The sequence below is a fragment of the Entelurus aequoreus genome, linkage group LG04 (assembly GCF_033978785.1).
Source record: "Entelurus aequoreus isolate RoL-2023_Sb linkage group LG04, RoL_Eaeq_v1.1, whole genome shotgun sequence".
NCBI lineage: Eukaryota > Metazoa > Chordata > Actinopteri > Syngnathiformes > Syngnathidae > Entelurus > Entelurus aequoreus.
This window is the reverse complement of record NC_084734.1, coordinates 71,516,180-71,537,483: the sequence shown is the minus strand read 5'-3', so window position 1 is coordinate 71,537,483 and position 21,304 is coordinate 71,516,180. Positions and strand designations below refer to the sequence as shown.

General features: G+C 39.5%; 2 protein-coding genes and 1 long non-coding RNA gene across 7 annotated transcripts in view; 2 read left to right on the top strand and 1 right to left on the bottom strand.

Annotated features, from left to right (window-relative positions):
• LOC133648986 (actin-binding LIM protein 3-like) overlaps nucleotides 1-17,224 on the top strand; it is a 97,767-nt gene extending 80,543 nt beyond the window's left edge. The window contains 13 exon segments of the mRNA XM_062045623.1: nucleotides 92-218; nucleotides 1,651-1,746; nucleotides 2,018-2,068; nucleotides 8,911-9,045; nucleotides 9,175-9,245; nucleotides 9,426-9,594; nucleotides 12,230-12,259; nucleotides 12,514-12,569; nucleotides 12,697-12,760; nucleotides 12,850-12,857; nucleotides 12,958-13,038; nucleotides 17,107-17,133; nucleotides 17,135-17,224. Coding sequence (XP_061901607.1) covers nucleotides 92-218; nucleotides 1,651-1,746; nucleotides 2,018-2,068; nucleotides 8,911-9,045; nucleotides 9,175-9,245; nucleotides 9,426-9,594; nucleotides 12,230-12,259; nucleotides 12,514-12,569; nucleotides 12,697-12,760; nucleotides 12,850-12,857; nucleotides 12,958-13,038; nucleotides 17,107-17,133; nucleotides 17,135-17,224 — 1,005 coding nt within the window.
• Nucleotides 17,225-18,841: 1,617 nt separating this feature from the next.
• Nucleotides 18,842-20,269, bottom strand: LOC133648985 (uncharacterized). 2 transcript variants are annotated; one of them, XR_009825963.1, is made up of 3 exons: nucleotides 20,200-20,269; nucleotides 19,222-19,377; nucleotides 18,842-19,105 (listed from the first exon to the last, which is right to left on the bottom strand). It is a non-coding gene; the product is annotated as an uncharacterized LOC133648985 (long non-coding RNA). The 2 variants fall into 2 exon arrangements; XR_009825964.1 differs by lacking the exon at nucleotides 20,200-20,269 and adding an exon at nucleotides 20,005-20,176.
• The window catches only part of LOC133648984 (actin filament-associated protein 1-like 1), a 77,112-nt gene continuing 75,470 nt past the window's right edge, over nucleotides 19,663-21,304 (top strand). For 2 of the 4 annotated variants that reach the window (XM_062045619.1, XM_062045616.1), the window contains exons 1-2: nucleotides 19,663-19,775; nucleotides 20,215-20,394. Coding sequence is in view for 2 of the 4 variants with exons in the window: in XM_062045616.1 (XP_061901600.1) it covers nucleotides 20,340-20,394 (55 nt within the window). In the remaining 2 variants the exon portion in view is untranslated. The remainder of the gene's footprint in view (nucleotides 19,776-20,214; nucleotides 20,395-21,304) is intronic. The other 2 variants (XM_062045622.1, XM_062045621.1) reach the window with 1 other exon arrangement.

The window sequence follows — 21,304 nt, the reverse complement described above, 5'->3', positions numbered from 1 at the left end:
CTCTCACAGTGTTACAAGAATAGCACTTAAACACTTGAAACCACTGGACTCTTTTCATTTGTGCTGTTGTACCTCTCATCTGTCTTCAAAGGACTATGACTGCTTGGACATAAAGCAGAGGCGATGCTCCAGTCCAAGTTATATTGACTCCCCAACCTACAGTCGTCAAGGGACGTCACCTATCATGCCACGCTCTCCGCAGCACTTTGCGTACCCCGGTGAGTGTGGTGTCATTCCGTTTTAGAATCAATCAAGCCATTGTGAATGCTGAAAGCCAAGCAGTCACAATACTGGAATTTTACAACAAATGATTGGACCTTTTCTGCAAGAAGAAATGCGAGATCATTGACAAGTTACAGTGATGCTACAGTGATATCATGGTATCAGTGCCGAATCAAATTGCTTTTCCTCATAAGTCTCTTTAAGTCTCTCATCATGTACACGCAACTTCTTTTAATTCAATATGATTAAATGTTTATTCGGTGTACTTCGGGCAACCCCTTTTACACAAAGATCACCAGAAATCGGAGTCGTGACAGTGGATCTATAGATAGTCCCCCATTTTTTATTATGTGCATTTTACAAAGAGCCAGACGCAATATATGGCTATATAATTGTTTTCATCAAAAAAACAAATCCAGAGAAGTGTATACAAAATAATGACGTATACAGTGGTACCTCAGCACCTTAATTTTCGAGTATTTTCATACTTGGCCAGGCAGCTCGGCAGCGCTGTGCTTACACGGCAAAACAAAAGCCACACAGCGGACATTAATCCATGAAAATATGGAGAAGGTGCCGAATGGTTTTCCTGACGTGTTTTAGTTCTTTCTTTTCTCTTTACTCAACAAACCGGACGATGGAGCATTACCCTTGCTCACTGGCTTTTTTGCTGACATACATATCGGTTTCTGTCAACTTTGACCCCTTCAGTCTGTCACTCAACATAAACAAAAATTTCCAAGTTCCTGTTGTTACAGGACAAAGAAGCAGCTCAAAAGATACACAGCATTGGTTTGGTCCATATAATTACATTACTTCATAAAACTACTGTAGTTGTTTGTAGTACATTATATTGTTTTGATTTTCAAATAATATTACCTATCAAAAATAGGTTTTTATTTTTGAAAGGCATGTTACATGTAAAAATTATGCTGTTTTTAAATTGGTTTGGATGGTTGAAAGCTCAAAAAAGCTATACTTGCAGAAACTCTGAAGAATTGAACACCTACTTAGTGGCCTAGTGGTTAGAGTGTCCGCCCTGAGATCGGTAGGTTGTGAGTTCAAACCCCAGCCGAGTCATACCAAAGACTATAAAAAATGGGACCCGTTACCTCATTACCTTTAACCCCCAATTCCCATTGGATTTCGGGGTTAAATCACCAAAAATTATTCCCGGGCGCGGCCACCGCTGCTGCTCACTGCACCCCTCACCTCCCAAGGGTTATCAAGGGTTATGGGTCAAATGCAGAGTATAATTTCGCCACACCTCGTGTGTGTGTGACAATCATTGGTACTTTAACTTTAACACCTGTATCTTCCCTGAAATAAAGCAGAATCGAACAGTCTTTAAATTCAGAGGTGATTTCGATTGCGGTGTATTTCTGAGGCTCTCATGCCTTTGTTGGGTTGTGCTGCGGCTGGCTGCAGGTTCCGAGAGCGGTAGAAGCTCACCTTATTATGGCCAAGAGGGGCGGTCCAGCACGCCGACTACCAACCAGCCCCCAAAACATTTCCATGTACCAGGTAAGACACCTCACCACTTCATCTCACTCTCACAAAAAAGAGAAGGTTCGTTATGAGTGAACACATAACAAAGTCCTGTTCTTATTAAGCACTTAATCCCTTTTAGCGCCTATACTTACCCTCATACTGCATACTTGACCTTCTTTTATCGTCCTTTACAACCAATTCTCCTTCTTCACATCCCATTGTTCCAAAAGAAACTCAAATTCTTGAGCCTTTCTGCTTTTATGCCAATGCGTTTCAATGTTCCATCTCCTCTTTCTCTCACCAGCCACAGGGGAGCCCAACATCTACAGGAAGCCTCCCATCTATAAGAGAACGGGTACAGTGCAGTTAGCTCCGCCTTAGCCTGCCTGTCCTCCTGTCAGTGTAGTCATGCTGTGCTTGGCGTCAGTGTTATTACTGATCTATTGATGTCTTTCAACAGCCCCGTAAGGACAGAGTCTAGATTTATATTGACATCGCATTTACTATTTCAAAGAGAGGAATCCCAAGCAAAACGTTACTATAGCATCATTCAGACTGACTTTATTTTTAGGTGTATTCAATAAATACAATAAAAGCTGTTGTTTAATGGCCATAAGTGAAGTCAAGTTTATTTACTGTGTGAAATGTACACTTGGCAAGATAAATACACGCACACTGGAAAACTGCACAGTGTGTATTCAGGGTAGAGGTTTTTCAGCTTTATACGTGGGACTCAATGCTTTTAACCATATCCACAATAATTTACAGGAAGCAGCTTTCTCTGAGTAAATTGTTTTACCTTAGCTACTGTGTATGCTTTTTAATACAGTGACTAATTTAGATGAGACCTATGATGATTTTCTTCAACATTTAAAACACTTCCTTGTGTTTTCGATAATATGTATTGGATATGTTTTGGTGTAAATGTTGTATTTATGTTGCTCCACAGTCACATTTACATACATACACCTGCCCACTTTCCGACTGATACAGAGCTACGTTAAAAAAAAGCTGCTTTCAGCAGTATTTATGTCACTGCATGTCACACATCATGCCAAGATTAGATGAAAATAATACTTTATCATAACTTTTCTCAAACTCAGCTGGCCTCATACAGAGCTCCTCACTCTCTGGCTGAGAGCTTGACTCAAAATTTAACTTAAAATATCCAGATGTCCACCTCGCTGTGATGTCACGTCGTAGCCAGACTGCAAAAACTGCAGGCAGAGGCATCGAAAACTGCGTGCAAGCTCACACCAAAATGCCTGAACCATAAGATTTGATTCTTTGGCATTGTTTGACACGATTATCCGACATTGTAACAACATTTATAAGTTACAAAAGTCCAGAAAATCATCATAGCTCCCCTTCAAATATGCTCTATATTCCCAGTCTCCTTTCATAAGTACATTTTAGATCGGAAGCTTGGTTTTGAGGTTTGAGGTTGTTTGCAATGGTGCATGTTCCTTCTGTTCTGTATGTGTTGGAATTTGTGGGTTATTTAGTGAATTGTGTCAACTTGTGCACAGACACGTCTGCCAATGTAAATGATGCTAAGTACATCACAGGCCGTAATACTTCCATGCACATTTTGCAAAAGGATGACTGCGATAAGGAATTGACAACCTAATTGTATTGTAGTTCTGTTTCAGCACAAACCAACAAGAGACACATAAATGTTCATTATAGGCCTGTTATGTACTATTTCAATAACATGTTTACTATTTTGTTTGATTTTTGTGATGTAGTGTCACTTTATAACAGCTGGTTTTCTCAGATCTAGAGCTACATCTAGCCTACAACAACAGATTGTGTCCTCTATACGCGTAGTAAAGCTCTCACATGTCACATCTCCCTCAGGGGTGCTCCAGTAACATTTCCCTTTTCTTTTCACCCCTTTTTTCTTGCATCTAATCACATTTTTTCACTCCTCTCCACCTCCTGCTCCATTAAACCGGTGACCTTGCCACTGTAAGTAAGCTTCCTCGTACTCCCTGTTTCACTCAGTCAGTAGATGGTTTATATATATTCATGTCTGTGTCTCTCTTCTTGTGTTTGTTTATCCATACCAGCACCTATTCACAACTGTTCTGTGAACATACTTGTGTACTTGTGTATATGGCGTCAGACAAGTTAAAAGTGTGTGTCCCAGAGATAAGAATGTCTGTCGCTGGTGTCATGTATTGTGTGTATTGGAATTCAATGCATCATGGTTAATGCCAAGCAGAGCGGAGGAACGATCCATCTGACATTACGCTGCATGTCAACCCCATTGACTTCCATTGACTGTGCTTTTGTGTAGAGAGGCATCAATATGATTGTCAAACATTCATGACATGAATAGCTGCCTAAGGCTGAGCGGTTGTTAAACTCAGTTTGAAATAGCTTTTTTTTCTTTGCTCTAACATTGATCCAACATTCAACACAGTGGCTAAAAGCAGACTCTCGAGGCACAAAAGTGGGAATGTTGATATTGTTTTACAAAATGGAATTACTTTCAAGGACTTAAATTTGAGGATGCTATTTGAGTCATTTAATCTGTCCAAATCAACTGCTGTTTATATGGCAGTGTTGTATTGAACAGACAAATGCTTTATGGAGAAGATGTGCCATAGAAGAGGTCTTCGTGGATGTGGCTTTACTTGTATCAAACCACAGCGCATCTGCTGGCTGCAGCTCAGTATTGCAATGCATTTTGCTTTAAAGGGGAACTGCACTTTTTTTGGAATTTTGCCTATCATCATTATCATCATTATAATCATTATGAAAGACAAGACAAGGGTGTATTTTTTAATGCATTCTAAGTTAAATGTAAATAAAAGTCTGCTTAAAATAGAGTCAATGAGATTGTCCTCTTTTCCGCCCATAAAACCCAAGATATAACGATCCAAAAGCAGCCAACAACACTCCATTTACATTTTGTGACTGTAATATTAACCAAGTATTAGTGATATTGTTATTATAAGCGCCAACACAGACAAACTATTTATAGCATCGCCGTGATCACTAGCTTGTGTGGCTATGTTGACATCATCGGCTGGTGAGTTGCTTTCTCGCGTCGAAGCTCGTGGAAGTTTATTCTAGATCATGGGTGTCAAACTCTGGCCCGCGGGCCATATTTGGCCCGCGGGCCATATTTGGCCTGCCGTGTAATTTCACTTGGCCCTTGAAGCGATATAAAATTAACACTAGAGCTGGCCCGCCGATTATATATAGCGGCAGTGCCGCGGTAACACCGCTAAATCTTATACTTGCCAACCCTCCCGGGAGACTCCCAAATTTCAGTGCCCCTCCCAAAAATTGTCACATCCCCTTTTCGTCCAGTCCAACGAGTGCTGGCACAGTCACATAATATGTGCAGCTCTGGCACGCACACACAAGTGAATGCAACGCATACGTCCCAGAAGAGTTAGTGCTGCAAAGGGTTCTGGGTATTTGTTCTGTTGTGTTTATGTTGTGTAACGGTGCGGATGTTCTCCCAAAATGTGTTTGTCATTCTTGTTTGGTGTGGGTTCACAGTGTGGCGTATATTTCTAACAATGTTAAAGTTGCTTATACGGCTACCCTCAGTGTAAACTGTATCGCTGTTGATCAAGTATGCGTTGCATTCACTTGTGTGTGCGTACAGAAGCCGCACATATCTTGTGACTGGGCCGGCACGTTGTTAGAATGGATGAAAAGCGGACATGACGACAGCTTGTAGAGGACGTTAAAAGCAGTGCCGGTAAGGCACGCCCCCAAGACTGTGGAATACGAGATATAATGACTGATGAACACCTTCGTTTGATAATGAAGGTTGCCTCAGCTCAAAGCCTGAGCCCTGACATGAATGAACTAGTATCCAAGAAAAGATGCCAGGTATCTGGCTTGTGCACATCAGATTAGATCTGTGTGTTGCAAACTGAGCAGTTTAAAGTCCAGAATGGTTGGTTTATTCATTATTTTATTTTCAAATCTATTAGCCTGTGGAAAAAGTCAATGTTGATATTTACCTCAGAAGGCTGCAAATGAAAAAGAGGCATTCAATTTTTATTTAAATTGTATTTGATATGCCATTGATATTTTTTAATTATTATTATTATTATTTGAAACTCGATTTTGCATGTCACTATAAAGTTATATAAGCCTTGCTTGTTCAATATTTAATGCAAAACTTGTTTGGGTCCCTATTAAAACTTGTTTGGGTCCCTATCAAAAAGGTTAAGTTGTTCAACCTTGGCCCGCGGCTTTGTTCAGTTTGAAATTTTGGCCCACTCTGTGTTTGAGTTTGACACCCCTGTTCTAGATCATAAATCATGCCTCTTACCTTGATAGTAGAAGAATGGGGACATAATCCAACAAGTTGGTAGAATTTGACGGCCAATTTAGACCCGGGAATGGCTAGAAAGACACTAAAAAACATTTTGTTCCACCCTCTTTTTCTTTGCGAGGATTATGAGTAATTTTTCATCTAAACCGGAATATAACAAAATTGTAGCAGTTGGCATCCTAGTGACAGCAGATAATGTACAGTAAGTGGTGTTGTATTATGTTTGTTGGCTTTCATGAAGTCTGCAGTGAGTATTAAACAGTGATTTTGCGGAAGGGAAAAGGGGAATGTTGTGATGCGTTTTTGAAATTAATGCGCTGCGTATACCTCACATGAGCAAAATCTGTATGTAAATATTACATGTTATTAAAAATGTGCCTGTTAAGTACTTTTATAAACGTTAATGGAGGTGTTTAGATGTTTTTAAGGGCTTTATAGGCAGAATAGAGCAACTCCTCTTATGCTCCATTGTAAGCCGACTTTTGATCCCATTGATTTACTATTTAGAATGCTTTAAAAAAGGAAAACGTGTTCTTGTCTACATAAGGATTGTGACTGAGAGGCAAAATTCCAAAAAAGTGCAGTTCCCCTTTAATCGCTTCAAAATCTGATTAAGCAACAATTAATTGCACACAAATGATAGAGTTGTATATGATCTGTTAAATATTATATGCCCAACAGCTATTGCAGACTTAACAGTTTTTAGACCTCGTATTTAGCTTTGGAGGCTGCATTTGACGTGGATGACATAACTTTACCACACTAAGGTTGTCTCAATTCTAAGGATCCTTCAAAGACAGATGAACATGCAGTCTTTTTCCTCTTTCTTGCAGGATGCATGTTATAGGTTTTTACGGCATTTTATATTCCAAACCTATTCTTGAAAAATATCTAAATATGGCAGAAAAAAGATAAAATATTATGATTTTACTTATTTGGACGCTATTAAATATTTGTGGGACCTTTAAACCTTAAAATACCTGTGAAAATACATAAATATTGATAACATACAGCCGACTACTGTAGTATTGTGAGGGTGAAGGTAGAAACTAAGAATGTGTCAATTAATAGATATTTTCATGAAAAAATGTGATCGCCATTGCCAACTCATGCCTTTTGATGCCGATGCCCTCTGGCTGACACTATTTATTTTTACTCGGCCGACAGGTGGCTAGCAGCTAACCATGTGTCTCCATACATAGTGTGGAGCTTCTCCCCGTAGCTAATAATAATCGCCTCCATTGTGGCAAAAAAGTGCATTTCTTAGTATCTTAAGAATCATTATCACATAACCTTATCACTGGAAGACAAGGCTAAACATGTTACACAACGAGAGCAAGCCACGAGCAGTCATGCTAATAGCTGAGCTAACCACTTAGCAGCTCTAAACAACACCAAGATATAAGTGTTTAGTAAACTTTGAGTAGTGTAAATGAACGGGAGGACTTTGAGGGCAAGACAGGGATCAAAAGAGTTGGAAATAGTAACTTAACTGTCCAGTTATGATTGATATAATGCTCTTAGAATACAATAACATGGATGAATGACAACATCCATAGACACATTAGATAGTAGTTTTTGATTTTGATTAGTTCTTGTGTATTATTGACTTTGTTTTGCACACACAATTGTATGTAATACAAGAGAATAAGGAACTAGTTTAAATAGTGTTGATATTGTTAAACTGTGAATACCATTCACCATCAATACATTGAAAAATGTGATGAGTATTGGTATTGATCGATTTCACTTCAATCAGCAGCATAAAACACTGATCGGAACATCACTAGTGGAAACTTTTGACCCACCCAGCATTCTACCAAAGGCTACACAATACCATTTAACCAATTTAGACTTATGTCCTCTATAGACTGCAAAGGTTTGTGACATGCTTCAGTCAAAATACCCCAAGATTAAGAATTAAAGCACACTAGTAAGCCCTTCTAAACAGCCCTGTTCAGAACAACCTGGACTGGGGGGGGGGGGCTGTCCTGTTTAATTTAAATGAGATACTGCTCACCCAGGCGATTCCACTGCAGTAGTAGTCAGACGTAATGTGCTGGCCCTAAGACAGTAAGGAAGCTGTGGAAAGATAAGGAATGTGTCGCAAGCTTAAATACATGTTTCACCTAGAAAACTACTGTACAGCCCAAGTCATAATTCTACAACAAAGGAAAATTACATTACATACCTCACCCTTCCAGTTGCAAACAGAAAACCGAGTTTGCACTTATGACATGGTGTCAGTTATTTGCGAGAAACACTTATTGTCCAAGCCATGGGCAGACAAACATCAAAATAAGGTCAAAATTTGTATGATTTGCTTAGAGACACTTTCTCTAAAATACACAGCGGACATAAAAATGACTTGTTTGTATAATTTTTATTTTTATTTGATAGCTTATCTGTAATTCCAGTGACCCAAATATATTTATACAAGCAATTAAAAAGTCAACATTTCACATTTTTACAAACTTGTTGCATAATGGGAGCAAACTATTTTTTTGTCCAAATTTCCAACTGACAAAAGAAATAGACAATAACAACTGTCCAATGCAGAGAACGCTGATTCTCAGGAGGATATATGATTATTTTGACACTAAAAAGTTTTCTGGGGCAAATCAGGAGATAATTAGTTTAGTTGAATTCCTATCTGTCTCAGCAAATAACACTGACACATTTCTCTGCGCTTTGTTTTTAGCCCCTTTTTTTGGCAGGTGTTGGAATATTTAACTTAGTAAAAGCTTTGAAGACGGATGACTGCATTCAACTATGTACTTAATTTGAATGACAACATTTTAATCTGGTTTGACACACCGGGATGTCAGGTGTAAATGGTTTATCAGCCGTTAACATCTGTTTTTTTTTTTTTTATTACTTCTTCACAGACAATCATCTGAATGCAGCCACCAAAAGTAGGACCAGTGAGGACATCCTGAGGTCTTCCGGACTGTCCACCTACTCTCCTGAGCCATACACCCAGTCTGAGTGTGACTACTACCCGTACCCCAGCTCCCCCAGGGGTAGGAACGACCCGACTCGTCTTGCCACATTTACTGTCTCCACTGCACCAAAGTCATCAGACTAGTGGTTATTCACCTATTCATTTAAGAAATACCTTGTTTGATCTGTATTTCTGTATTCCTTCTCAGCCTATCGAGTGCCGAGGAGACGGTTCTCAACAGGAGGAGATGAAGAGAGTTGGAGTCACGGTCTTCAAAGAGTAAGCGCTTCATTATACCCACCGTACTTCAACATGATGTCAGAAGCAGCATAAATAATGCATTTCTTAGGTTATGGTACCTAAACTATTCTTGGTAGTTGCTCCTCTGCTCTCTGTTCACTCTGTACATCAAATGTCTCTAATGTTTCTACTACTTTCCACTGCCCATGTCTCTCTTAGATTGGGAGTGGCATAGGGAGGATGATCTTAAAGGAGGAGATGAAAGCCAGATCTGGTTCCTATGACAACGACCCCTGGGGTAGTGCGAGGAATTCTCGTAGTGGGAGCAAGGAAACCCTCAACACGACAAGCTACAGCTCCACGGCCTACAACAACACCATCAACGGATGTAAGGAAGAACCAGACTCCATTTTGGGCCTGATCTACTAAGATCCAAATAACAAGCGCTAAATAGAATGTACAAGCTATAAAATTGCGTGTAATCTACTGAGACTGCTTGTATAATTGAAACGTGTTGCAGACCGCCCTTTTTAAAAGAGTTTTTTTGCGTGTACAGTTCGGGGCTTTCACACTCAATCATTTACTGCACAGCCATGTTATCATGCTCCTGCCTGTGGTGTTTTGCTTTGTTTTCAAACGTGCAGCAGACAAACCACTTTTTATGGGCATTTTTAAAGCAGCCCTGTGGTGCATCTACAGTGGAAACCACTTTGTTTTCCTTTTTGCTCATGGGAGAGGCTACAGCACTAACTGTGAATGTGAAGAAGAATATGCAAGAAAATGCATATTACAAAATGTTTTTTCATATAGGAGATACGTTACTAATATATCTTCTATATGGGAATAAAACAAATGTCATTAAAAAAACACCAGCGGACACAAACATAATATTTTTGTGATTGAGATTAGACTATATGTTTATTTTTTGACAGTCCATATATGTTTACAAGCATACGTACGATAAAGCTGTTGCGCAATTGCCTCCTTTCTCACAGCCGTGTATGTAACTGTGTCAGTTTGCAAATTCTTACTACTACCACTACTAAATAAACAAGCAAAACAGTACTCACAGTACAATTTTAGTCTTGATAGATCACATTGCGTGTGTAATGACATTTTAATTGTTTTCTCCCAGTATTGTTCGGCGTTCTGCTGATGGGCATTTATTCTGCATATTCATGAAGACAGACACGCTAAAAGAATTGTGATTCTGCTCACTAAAGAGATGCAAGCTTAGTAGATAAACTTTGCCTGCGCTATCAATTTTACATGTGGACATTAGCTTGACTTAATGTCCAAATAGGAACATCCACCTCGCAGTGAGGTCACAACGTAGCCCGACTGAAAACCCTGCGAACAGAGGCATACAAAAAACATCCCAAAAAACATCCGAGGCAATCCAAGCTCATAACAAAATTAATAAAACTTATAATTTGACGCTCTGGCATTGTTTTAAAACGAGTGTCCAACTTACTAATAACATTTATAAGTCAGAAAAGACTAAATTCATCTTAAATCCTCTTTAACAAAAGTTGCGTTAGTCCGTCTAGTACAAAACAATAAAATACCATACTTTATTTTTATTTTTATCGCGAGGAGCCAGATGAGGTGGTTCGGGCATCTGGTCAGGATGCCATTTAGGGCACGTCCGACCGGTAAGAGGCCACGGGGAAGACCCAGGACACGTTGGGAAGACTATGTCTCCCGGCTGGCCTGGGAACGCCTCTGGATCCCTCGGGAAGAGCTGGACGAAGTGGCTGGGGAGAGGGAAGTCTGGGCTTCCCTGCTTAGGCTGCTGCCCCCGCGACCCGACCTCAGATAAGCGGAAGAAGATGGATGGATGGATGGATGAATGGACTTTATTTTTTTTAATTACATTTTACGTATTTATTTTCATTATTCATTATTTTATTGGTACACCTCAGCAGCTCCTATGAAAATACTTTGTAGACAATTTTGGACTTGTCTTTGGGAATTTTTGTCCATGCATAACCTTTTTTAGGCCAGAGGTCACTGATAATAGACCTGAGAGAAGGCCTTCTGGCCCACCAGCTCTAGTTGTAGTTCATCTGACAGTTCCTATATGGGGTTAAGGGTCAGGGCTCTCAAGTTCTTGCAGAACAAAGACATAAAAGGGCTTCAACTTCCTGTTCTCACAAAGTTGAAAGTATTTAAATGATACTGAGCTGTATAATGCAATATCTAATTAACCATTTTCATTGACCAAATCAATTAATACCCTTTTTCATGTTGTGTATGCCTGGTATCTAACATGTCTTTTTATGAGTGTAGCAGGGTTGTGGATTGGATGCATGTCAGGATAGGTTCATGGTTAGTAACGGGGGGAGGTTGGTTTGTGAACAGCTGCTGTCAGCCTCATGCTTGGTTGAACAGCAGCAGGCATACCAGCACTGTTTGGACTTTATGCACTCACATTGCTCTGCCATTGACAACAGAGACTCAACCAGGTGTGCACAAGTGCCAGATGTGTTGAAGCTCCCCAAGCGTCATTGTCCACTGACGTTGTTATTTTAGCCCCTGACATTCACAAAGCAGCTTGTCTCCATCCGCTCGCCCATTTTTTTTCCTCTTCAAGTGCTTCTTTTCACTTGCACGCTCCATCTCTTTCGTCATCTCCCTCTTTGCTTAGCATGCCACTTCCAGCTTTCTCTTCCTCTGTCTTCCCCCCTGACACGGTTCCCTACATTCTACCCGCTCTGTCTGTGCATCTTTGTGTGTATGTGTCTGATTCTTGCATGCACACAGCTGTGTCCCAAATCCTGCTTTATTTATGAGCAGTAAGATCTCTCATTAAAGCTCTTCTTCAGATGGGAGGGGTCACTTAAACAACAAGGGCATAAAGCCACATATAGCAATTAAATGGGCGTCTTCCTTCCCTATCGTACATGTGAATTTGTGTGATCCTCCCAATGCTTAATGGAAAAAGTAAAGTGTGTCATTTACATCTTTTTTTATGTATGCATTAAATGGTTTTAATTGTTTTTTTTGTTTGCCTTTCACAGCACCACGATCCCAATACAGCACTGACAGTGGTGAGTTACCTACCCAAAAACCTATGCAAGTTTGACAATAACTATATAATTATAATGGTATCACAAGACAGAGGCTGTGTGTTTTGAAGTACAAATATCAGAAAGCTTCCCCATTAGCTTTGTTTGTGGTGAGCGCCATCTTCTGGCCCTGACCTGACAGTGCTATTTTATTTCCATGTATCCACAATTGAAATCAGATATGTTTTTCATGTTTTCATTCATACTTGTGTTCCTTTTTCTCTTATGTAATTCAGATTTTGTTTGCAAGTCTGCCTCACTTCCAGGATATAGACGCAATGGCATGCAACGAGTAAGACTGACTTTGAATAAACACACATTGCTTCTTTAAAATGTGATGTCATCGTTTTTGCATGTGATCTGCCTCAAATAAGAATGTGTCCACCGTTTTTTTGTTTGTTTGTTTTTTTTAACTGTAGCCTCAGAGTGCAGACTGCTACCAGTACCAATATGACAGCAATGAGGTCAACTGGGCAACCAGAGGTATATTTAAATGCATTATACAATATTATTCATGTAAAAAAACATAATAATTGCACTAACTTTAATCTCTTCTATTTTGATAACAGCAGAACACACGGTAAGGAATTTACACATCGGCCTGTAAAAATGTTGTACAATAATTCCACTGTCACTATGAGTAAGGAAGAAAATAATGTACAGTATGTATTGCCATGCAGGTTTACCCCTATGAAGCGCTCATTGTCACCACCAGAGGTCGGAACAGGCTCCCGAAAGATGTGGAGAGAGCCAGACTGGAGGTAAGATGAGCACAGAGAAAGTAGTGGCAGCTTTAAGCTTCACTGCAAATGAAATTTAAGCAAGGATCAAGGCCTAAAATAAAAGTAAAACATACTTATTTTAATAACAATATTTTTTCTTAGTATACTGTAGATCCCAGGTGTCAAACTCAAGGCCCATGGGCCACATCATTTAAGGTAGCCCGCCATGTCATTTTACATGGTCAGCCAAAAAAAAAGATTTTGGTTCGCCACAACATTTATGTGGCCGATAAAAGGCTGGACAAAAATCAATTTCTGGTTAACTCTATTAATAATGGATTAGATTTATATAGCGCTTTTCTAGGGGCTTTTCTTAGTGCGTGTGCCTCGATCCTGGTCTCGGGACACTGCGACACTGTGTGGAGTTTGCATGTTCTCACCATGACTGCATGGATTCCCTCCGGGTACTCCGGCTTCCTCCCACCCCCAAAGACATGCAATTGTCCCTAGTGTGTCTGTCTGTGTTGAGTTGGCGACTTGTCCACCCGAATGCAGCTGAGATAGGCTCCAGCACCCCCCCCCGACCCCGATAGGGACAAGCGGTAGAAAATGGGATAGCTTGACGGAAGCGTGGCTGCCAATTCGCGCCTACAGCCCCTCCAACCACCACCCATCCTTCATCACCACTGTGAGCGGCACTGGGGGCAAGGGTGAAGTGTCCTGCCCAAAGACACAGCGGCAGTGATTTGTATGGCAAGAGGCAGGGAGCGAACCTGCAACCCACAGGTTTCTGGCACGGCTGCAATTTTGACATACAAAATGTACTCCATGTAACTGCAAAAGGTCTACATGTTCTATGTTCCAGGCATTTTTTTTAGTAATCAAAAATTAAGACATCTGCTTGAATTATGATTTCAAAACAAGTTATCAATTAATCTGTAAGAAAAATATATAAAAATAAAAAACAGTTTCCTTTGTAAATTCTAGAACAAGGCTACGACATATTTATATTTATATATGTTCACTGTTAGAAGCGGTTCTCAGAAAGCAGCCCTTATTGCAATGTGTCTTTCAATAAAAACGAGTTTGACACCGCTGTTATTTGGCAACACTAAATTGGCCCGAGTGTGTGAATGTGAGTGTGAATGTTGTCTGTCTATCTGTGTTGGCTTTGCGATGAGGTGGTGACTTGTCCAGGGTGTACACCGCCTTCCACCCAAGTGCAGCTGGGATAGGCTCCAGCACCCCCGCGACTTCAAAAGGGACAAGCGGTAGAAAATGGATGGATGGTTGACCGTTTCGCTTATATTAAGCACATGGTTGCTATATATACATAAGTTAATTATAAAGTTTAAATAAATAAATAAATAAATAAATTCTGTAATTCTACTTGTTTCAATCTTTTTGGCGAATACAATGTATTGTTCTCTTGGTAGATTATTTTAATTTATTTTTAATTATACTTATTAGCGTGTTGTCATTAAGAAACCAGGAGGGTTACCGGTTTGAATCCAGCATCCCATCCAAGTCACTGCCGTTGTGTCCTTGGGCAAGACATTTCACTTTCCATTCCTCCAGTGCTGCCCATGCTGTATAAATGAATGTTTGCTGGTTGGCGCCAAATGGCAGCCATGTTGCCTTTGGTCACAAATGTAGCTTATTGGTATTGGTATTGGAAATATTAAAAAAGAACCATATAAATCCACTGTATTAATATTATTTTTACTACTGTATTCCAGATTTTAGTACTTAATTTGCTCAAGAAGAATTGTCTAAGATAGAAACTTGATTTCAGATATTGTCAAGTATTTAGTTTTTGCACTCAATCAATGTTGAAATGCGGATTTGTTCATAAGATGTATATATATATATATATATATATATATGTATATGTATACATATATATATATATATATAAAATAATAATCATGATAAAATCGAGAATATTTGCGAAAAGTACATTCCAAGGCCACCAGCAAATTGTGGGGGGAAAACATGATGAACAATAGAAACATCCATTAGAGATCGCATTTTTTTGACACTGATTAAGCCTGAAATATGCTTGAGGTGTAACATTCTCTTCCAATATTAATTGACATTTGCAATAAATGTGGCTGTTGTAACACATCAAGTAGTTCCACCTCAAAAGACAGGCAGGTTAATTGGCAACACTAAATTGGCCCTAGTGTGTGAATGTGAGTGTGAATGTTGTCTGTCTATCTGTGTTGGCCCTGCAATGAGGTGGTGACTTGTCCAGGTTGTACCCCGCCTTCCGCCCGAATGCAGCTGAGATAGGCTCCAGCAACCCCCCGTGACTCCTTGAGGGACAAGCGGTAGAAAATGGATGGATGGAATTGTACTATCGATTATTTATTTAAATTTGTATTTGCAAAAAACTGTTTACAAAGCAAGAGTGGCTTCTTTTACAGCTTCACACAAGTTATTTGGAGTCATGTTGCTCCCTAGTGGACGAATTTGTAACAACAAAGCCAAGCGGCCCAATTATTATATTGTGAGCTAGGGTTAGCGGCAAATCATCAAATAAAAAAATCCCAGCACCAAATCATCAAATAAAAAAATCACAGCGCCAAATCATCACATAAAGAAATCACAGCGCCAGATCATTGTGTGTCAGACTACCTGAAATAAATAAATAACAGGAAAACCCTTCTTTCAGCTGTTTCCCATTAGGGTTCGCCGCAGAAAAACAATCACATGATGATTTAGCTTAAAGAGAAACTACACTTTTTTTATTTTATTTTGCCTATCATTCACAAGCATTATGAGAGACAAGAAAACAAAAGTTGTGGTTTTTTTGTTTAGTTTTTTGCCCATGTAAAAATCATGGTGGCCAGCAATGCAGCTAATGGGAGCAATTAATTCTACCACTAAATCACTTTAAAAATGCATTGTAAAACCAATACTTAATTAGTTATCGTACTAACACATCGGCGTGATACGGTATCAACCATAGAAGCTAACTACGGCAAGAGATAAGCTAGCTTCTATGTCAACAAGAAACATGTTTGAGTTTGTAATGCACATCACTGCGATACGACACCAATCTGTAATGACTGAAAAACATGAACAATCATATTACACTATCTGTAAAGTATTAGCCCACATTTCATGTTTTGTTTGTACGCATACTGTTATGATACATGCATGATGTACTACTTGTATCATGATCAAAATAAAGTGTGACTCACTCGAGGGCGGTTGTTTCTTTGGTCCAGCTGGCCAGGGACATTTTTTCCAGTTAAATATCGGGAAGCACACCATTTATGTCGAAATAGCTTGGCTTCAAATTCCACAAATCCTGCCTGCTTGGCACTCAGCATCAAGGGTTGGAATTGGGGGTTAAATCACCAAAATGATTCTCGAGCACGGCCACCGCTGCTGCTCACTGCTCCCCTCACCTCCCAGCGGGTGGAACAAGCTAGTGTGCGTGACTATCAGTGGTACTTACTTACCTACTGACTTACTTCAGAACTGAAATTATGAAATGTAAATTATAAGCAAAAAATAAATATAAAATAATCGTCATTTCCTGAATTCCCTGCTCTTCCAAATTCTCTTCCATAGACACCATAGTCTCTGTTTACTCATGCTCTTTCAGCATGTCCTCAAGCATCCCTAGGAAAACATCAGTAGAAGAGGACGCAAAATGCAATACTTACCTTCTTTTTCTCTCATTTTTGAGCGCTGGGTAGGCTCTTCTCAGTCTTTCTCCTGTTTTACGGGATCGCATTTGGCTTGAGTCTTTGAATTTATTCCATTCAAACTGACCAAACCCATTTTCTTTGATGTCAGACTCATTCAAACAATCGCTGACAATTACACTCTTGGTCAGTCCCATTTTGTCCGAGTCAATTTAACTGGAGAGGTCTATACTTTCCGTCATTTGGAAATATACACAGGCTTTTTCCCGTCACTGTTCAGTCTTCTTTTATGGCATAACAAAAAAAAAACGGAGATTTGATGAAGTCTTGCCAGAATTGCAGCAGTGCATGATTGTGTCTCGAACTTGTTGTGCAACTCTAGGGGCGTTTTTTTTTGTTGGGGTTTTTTCTGTAATACTGAGACATTTTCCTTGTTTTTCTCCAGCGTCACCTTTCCCCAGAAGAGTTTAGGCCAAGTGTTTGGCATGACCATCGAGGATTTCGACAGGCTGGCTTTATGGAAGAGGAACGAGCTCAAAAAACACAGGCCAGGCCTCTTCTAAACGTGGGGACTTAAAACACTGCCATACATCCAGAGAGAATATTTCTGCACCGTTTCACTGCCATGGCTGAGAACCTGTTCTTGATCTCCTCATGCAATGAACCAAAAATGTGGGCACACCAGCACAGACTTGTGGGGTTTACGTAGACATTTATGCACAGAGAAAAGAAAAAAAGACGTGTGTTCATGTGCTGGAGTGGTGTGAAAGCAATACAGGACTCGTAGGTGTAGACGCCATGTTGTGCATTTCTTTATTATGAAGGACTTTTGAAGCCGATCCACGTAGTGATTAAAAGGTGTGTGCTAAAGATCTGGGGAATTAATTAATTGTCGTCAGCTTGCTGGTCATTAATCATGTTCAGCACACTCAATAAGTAGAATGTAGTCACAGTGCATAATTTATGTCACTTTATCTGTGTGAATGATTACATGACCAGCGCGGATGACGACAATTTAATTATTCCCCCTGATTTTGCACTCACCTTTTAATACTAGGTGGATTCAGTGCTTCAAAAGTAATTTGACCTAAACTTGCAAACCAAATACACAGATTAACAGTACACATAAATGTGATGTCACAATATTCAAAATGAATACATTAACTGTGTGTTGACTTTTGAGAACGTGCAATACATATTGAAAACAATGTTTGTTTGTTTTTATCTTATTGCAATAAGATGGTTTATGTATACATTAGTCTAATCATAATTTTTGTAGCTTCAGGGGTTATGATCGATAACACGGAAATGCTTTCAAGGAATTTCACGTCGCTAAAGAACCAGGGTTGATGAATTGCTTCCTTTGAGTACTTTTTTGGATTTTGTCACTAAAATTAAAGTTATGATTACATTCTGTCTTGTTGTTTGTATTTTTGACAAATACTTGAAAAGTGCATACTGTGTAGTATTATTTAACGCAGGGACATCCAAACTTTTTCCACTGCAAAACCAAGAGATGCGGGCCATTTTGACAGTTTTCATTTTAAAAACCCGTACGATATATAGATTTTCAAAAAATAAAACAAAATCTAGCAACAACCTTTAAACATTGTCTTATTACATTGCACCTGTTTTGTCTTTTATGCCACTTTTTATGTTTGTTTTGTTTTTAGTAAGAGTCATTTTAGAATGTCCTACAGGGCCTTTAGAATAAAAAAAAAAGAACCTGTCATTTTGGACAGACAAGTAGTAAATGCAAGGAGAGTTTTGACCTATACCCTTTACTTTGATTATTGAAATATTTTTGCCTTTCATTTGTTGATGATAATGATTATAATCAGAATAAAACACAGGGTAAAGATTTAGGCAAACTAAACAACAAATTAAACATATTTTATTGCTTTCTGTTACACTTACAGTTTACAATTTTTCAAGCAAAATAAAGTAAATAGTGCAAAATAACAACAAAAAAAAGCAAACTGAAAGTACGGTATTAGCTCTTTTAAGTACTTTGGTTTTTTGATCCCAAAGCCCTCTTTATTTCTGGAGTTTTCAATAAATATGTTACGTGTACAGGAGGAAGGAGACGGCACAGGCACGTTGTATTAACTCTATTTATTTACATATGTGAAATAATATATATAAATAAGAAATAATAATGTTAATAAACAAGGGTATGGAGTGTGACTAAGCCATAAGGGTGTGTATGTATGTATGTATGTGTATGTGAATTAACTGTAGTGTGTTACCGGTAGTGTTGAACGAGAGGCGCGGAAGTCCAATAGGGGCGAGGCAGGCTCGTAGGTCTGTGAGCACAGGCAGGAAGTCGGGGGCGATAGCGAGGCGTCAAAAGTCTGTGTCCAGGCGGGAGGTCGAGATCCAAGAGGCAGTCAGGGAGACGGGGAGACGAGACACACAGCTTGTGACGCGAGAACGGAAGTCTGCTGTTGGATCGACAAGGAGGACACGAGACAAGTGAAACACTGCGGGGGGGGGGGGGGGGGGGGGGGGGGGGACGACACAGAGAGAGTATGCATCGAGCTTGATTACGAGTCCTTACTGTACAAAACAGGAAACTACGTTCTGGCCCGGAACGCAGGTCTGCACTGGCTTAAGAAGCCCAGGACGCTCATCAACGACGGGTGTGATGAGTGCTGATTGATTGCAGCTGTGCACCGGCGCAGCTTCTGCAGGAGTGGCGCGTGCAGGTGCGCTCCTGGAGGTGCGCACAGACGAGTGTACATTGGAATGCGCCTGGGCCGTGACAAAATAAATACAAATATATACCACCAGTGGAGTAGATATTGGTAAATTTGGCTCCGCCCACCTGAGATCGGTAGGTTGTGAGTTCAAACCCCGGCCGAGTCATACCAAAGACTATAAAAATGGGACCTATTACCTCCCTGCTTGGCACTCAGCATCAAGGGTTGGAATTGGGGGTTAAATCACCAAAATGATTCCCGGGCGCTGCCACCGCTGCTGCTCACTGCTCCCCTCACCTCCCAGGGGGTGATCAAGGGTGATGGGTCAAATGCATAGAATAATTTCGCCACACCTAGTGTGTGTGTGACAATCATTGGCACTTCAACTTTAACTCAACTTTAATTGTAGCAGGTGGGACCTTAAATCAATCAATCAATCAATGTTTATTTATATAAGGTACAGTATAGTAAATGACAGCGGCCTATTTTTGTCTTAATTCTTATATAAGTAATTGACATACCTGAAACTATGTACTTTATGTATGGGTACTAAATATGGGATTGGATGATATAGATTTATTGTTGGATTATACAATTGAATATACTGTACGGGTTAAGGCGATAGATAAGATAGATCTTACCTTTCTCGTATCTCAGTGAGCAGCTAGCATAGCCTAGCACAGCATTTAAAAAGTGACCTTTAACAACATTTTGACATCACATGTGCATTTTTTTAACTGTATATACAACGCTAATAACTGTTTCCACACAGCACATCTGACTAAATGTCATTCGAATCGTTTATATACTTTATTAATTAGAGTCGTAAAGTTTACGTTGTAACTTGGCAGGTTTTAGGACCCGGCAGAGCAGCCAGCAGCGTGTTCCTCCATGGTTCCCCCAGTCCACCCTGCACTACAAGACCTGGGCTCTTTCAAAGTGAGCACCAGGAATCATGGGCGTCCTCTGACAGTGCATGAAGTCTCACATGGACGCCATCACCTGCAGGATGAATTCAAACGGCACTAAATGTAAGTTTTTAAACACAAAAACGTCTTGAGCGTGGTGCGTTAACTTGACTCTCACGCCCACTCTGAGTGCATTCTACAACACCCCTGACTGCAGCATCTCCTGAAAAAAAATACAAACATTTAAAAAGTACTTAGTTTTACATTATGTATTAATGAAATTTTACTCCTCTTGAACTCTATTTGCACAGTTCTCAAAGTGGGATCATGGGATGGATGCATTTCTGGAGGTTTTCTTATTAAAGCAATGTACACCTGTAAAATCATGCGACTTTCAAAATAAAAGCTTAATGGGACATTAGTGTACTGCACATCTAGTTCCAGTTCTATGTTTCATAAATGTGAACTTGTGCTGCACCTACAGTATATTAACGCTTAAGTCTCTTAGTGTACACAGAACACAAGGAGGACTAATAAAATACAGTATGTTCAAATACAATAATTAAAAGTACACAGAACAATAATTATGAACATATTGAACTCTTTTTTTCTTTTGAGATAAAGATTATTTATTTATTTAATAGTTGTTTACTCACTATGGTGTATTCATTTATTATTTGTGTATTCACTGTTCTGTTACAGAGAACAAGCAAATGGGATACAATTGGGAGGGTTCACTGCAAAAAGTCAGTGTTCAAAAACAACAACAAAATATACAAAAATTAGGGGTATTTTATTTGAACTAAGCAAAATTATCTGCCAATAGAACAAGAAAATTTGGCTTGTCAAGACTTTCCAAAACAAGTAAAATTAGCTAACCTCAATGAACCCAAAAATACCTTAATATAAGTATATTCTCACTAATAACAAGTGCACTTTTCTTAATAGAAAAAAAAAGACCTTTTTGCTCAATATGTTGAAAAATATTCTTAAATGAAGTAAATGCTAGTGCCATTATGTTGACATAATGATA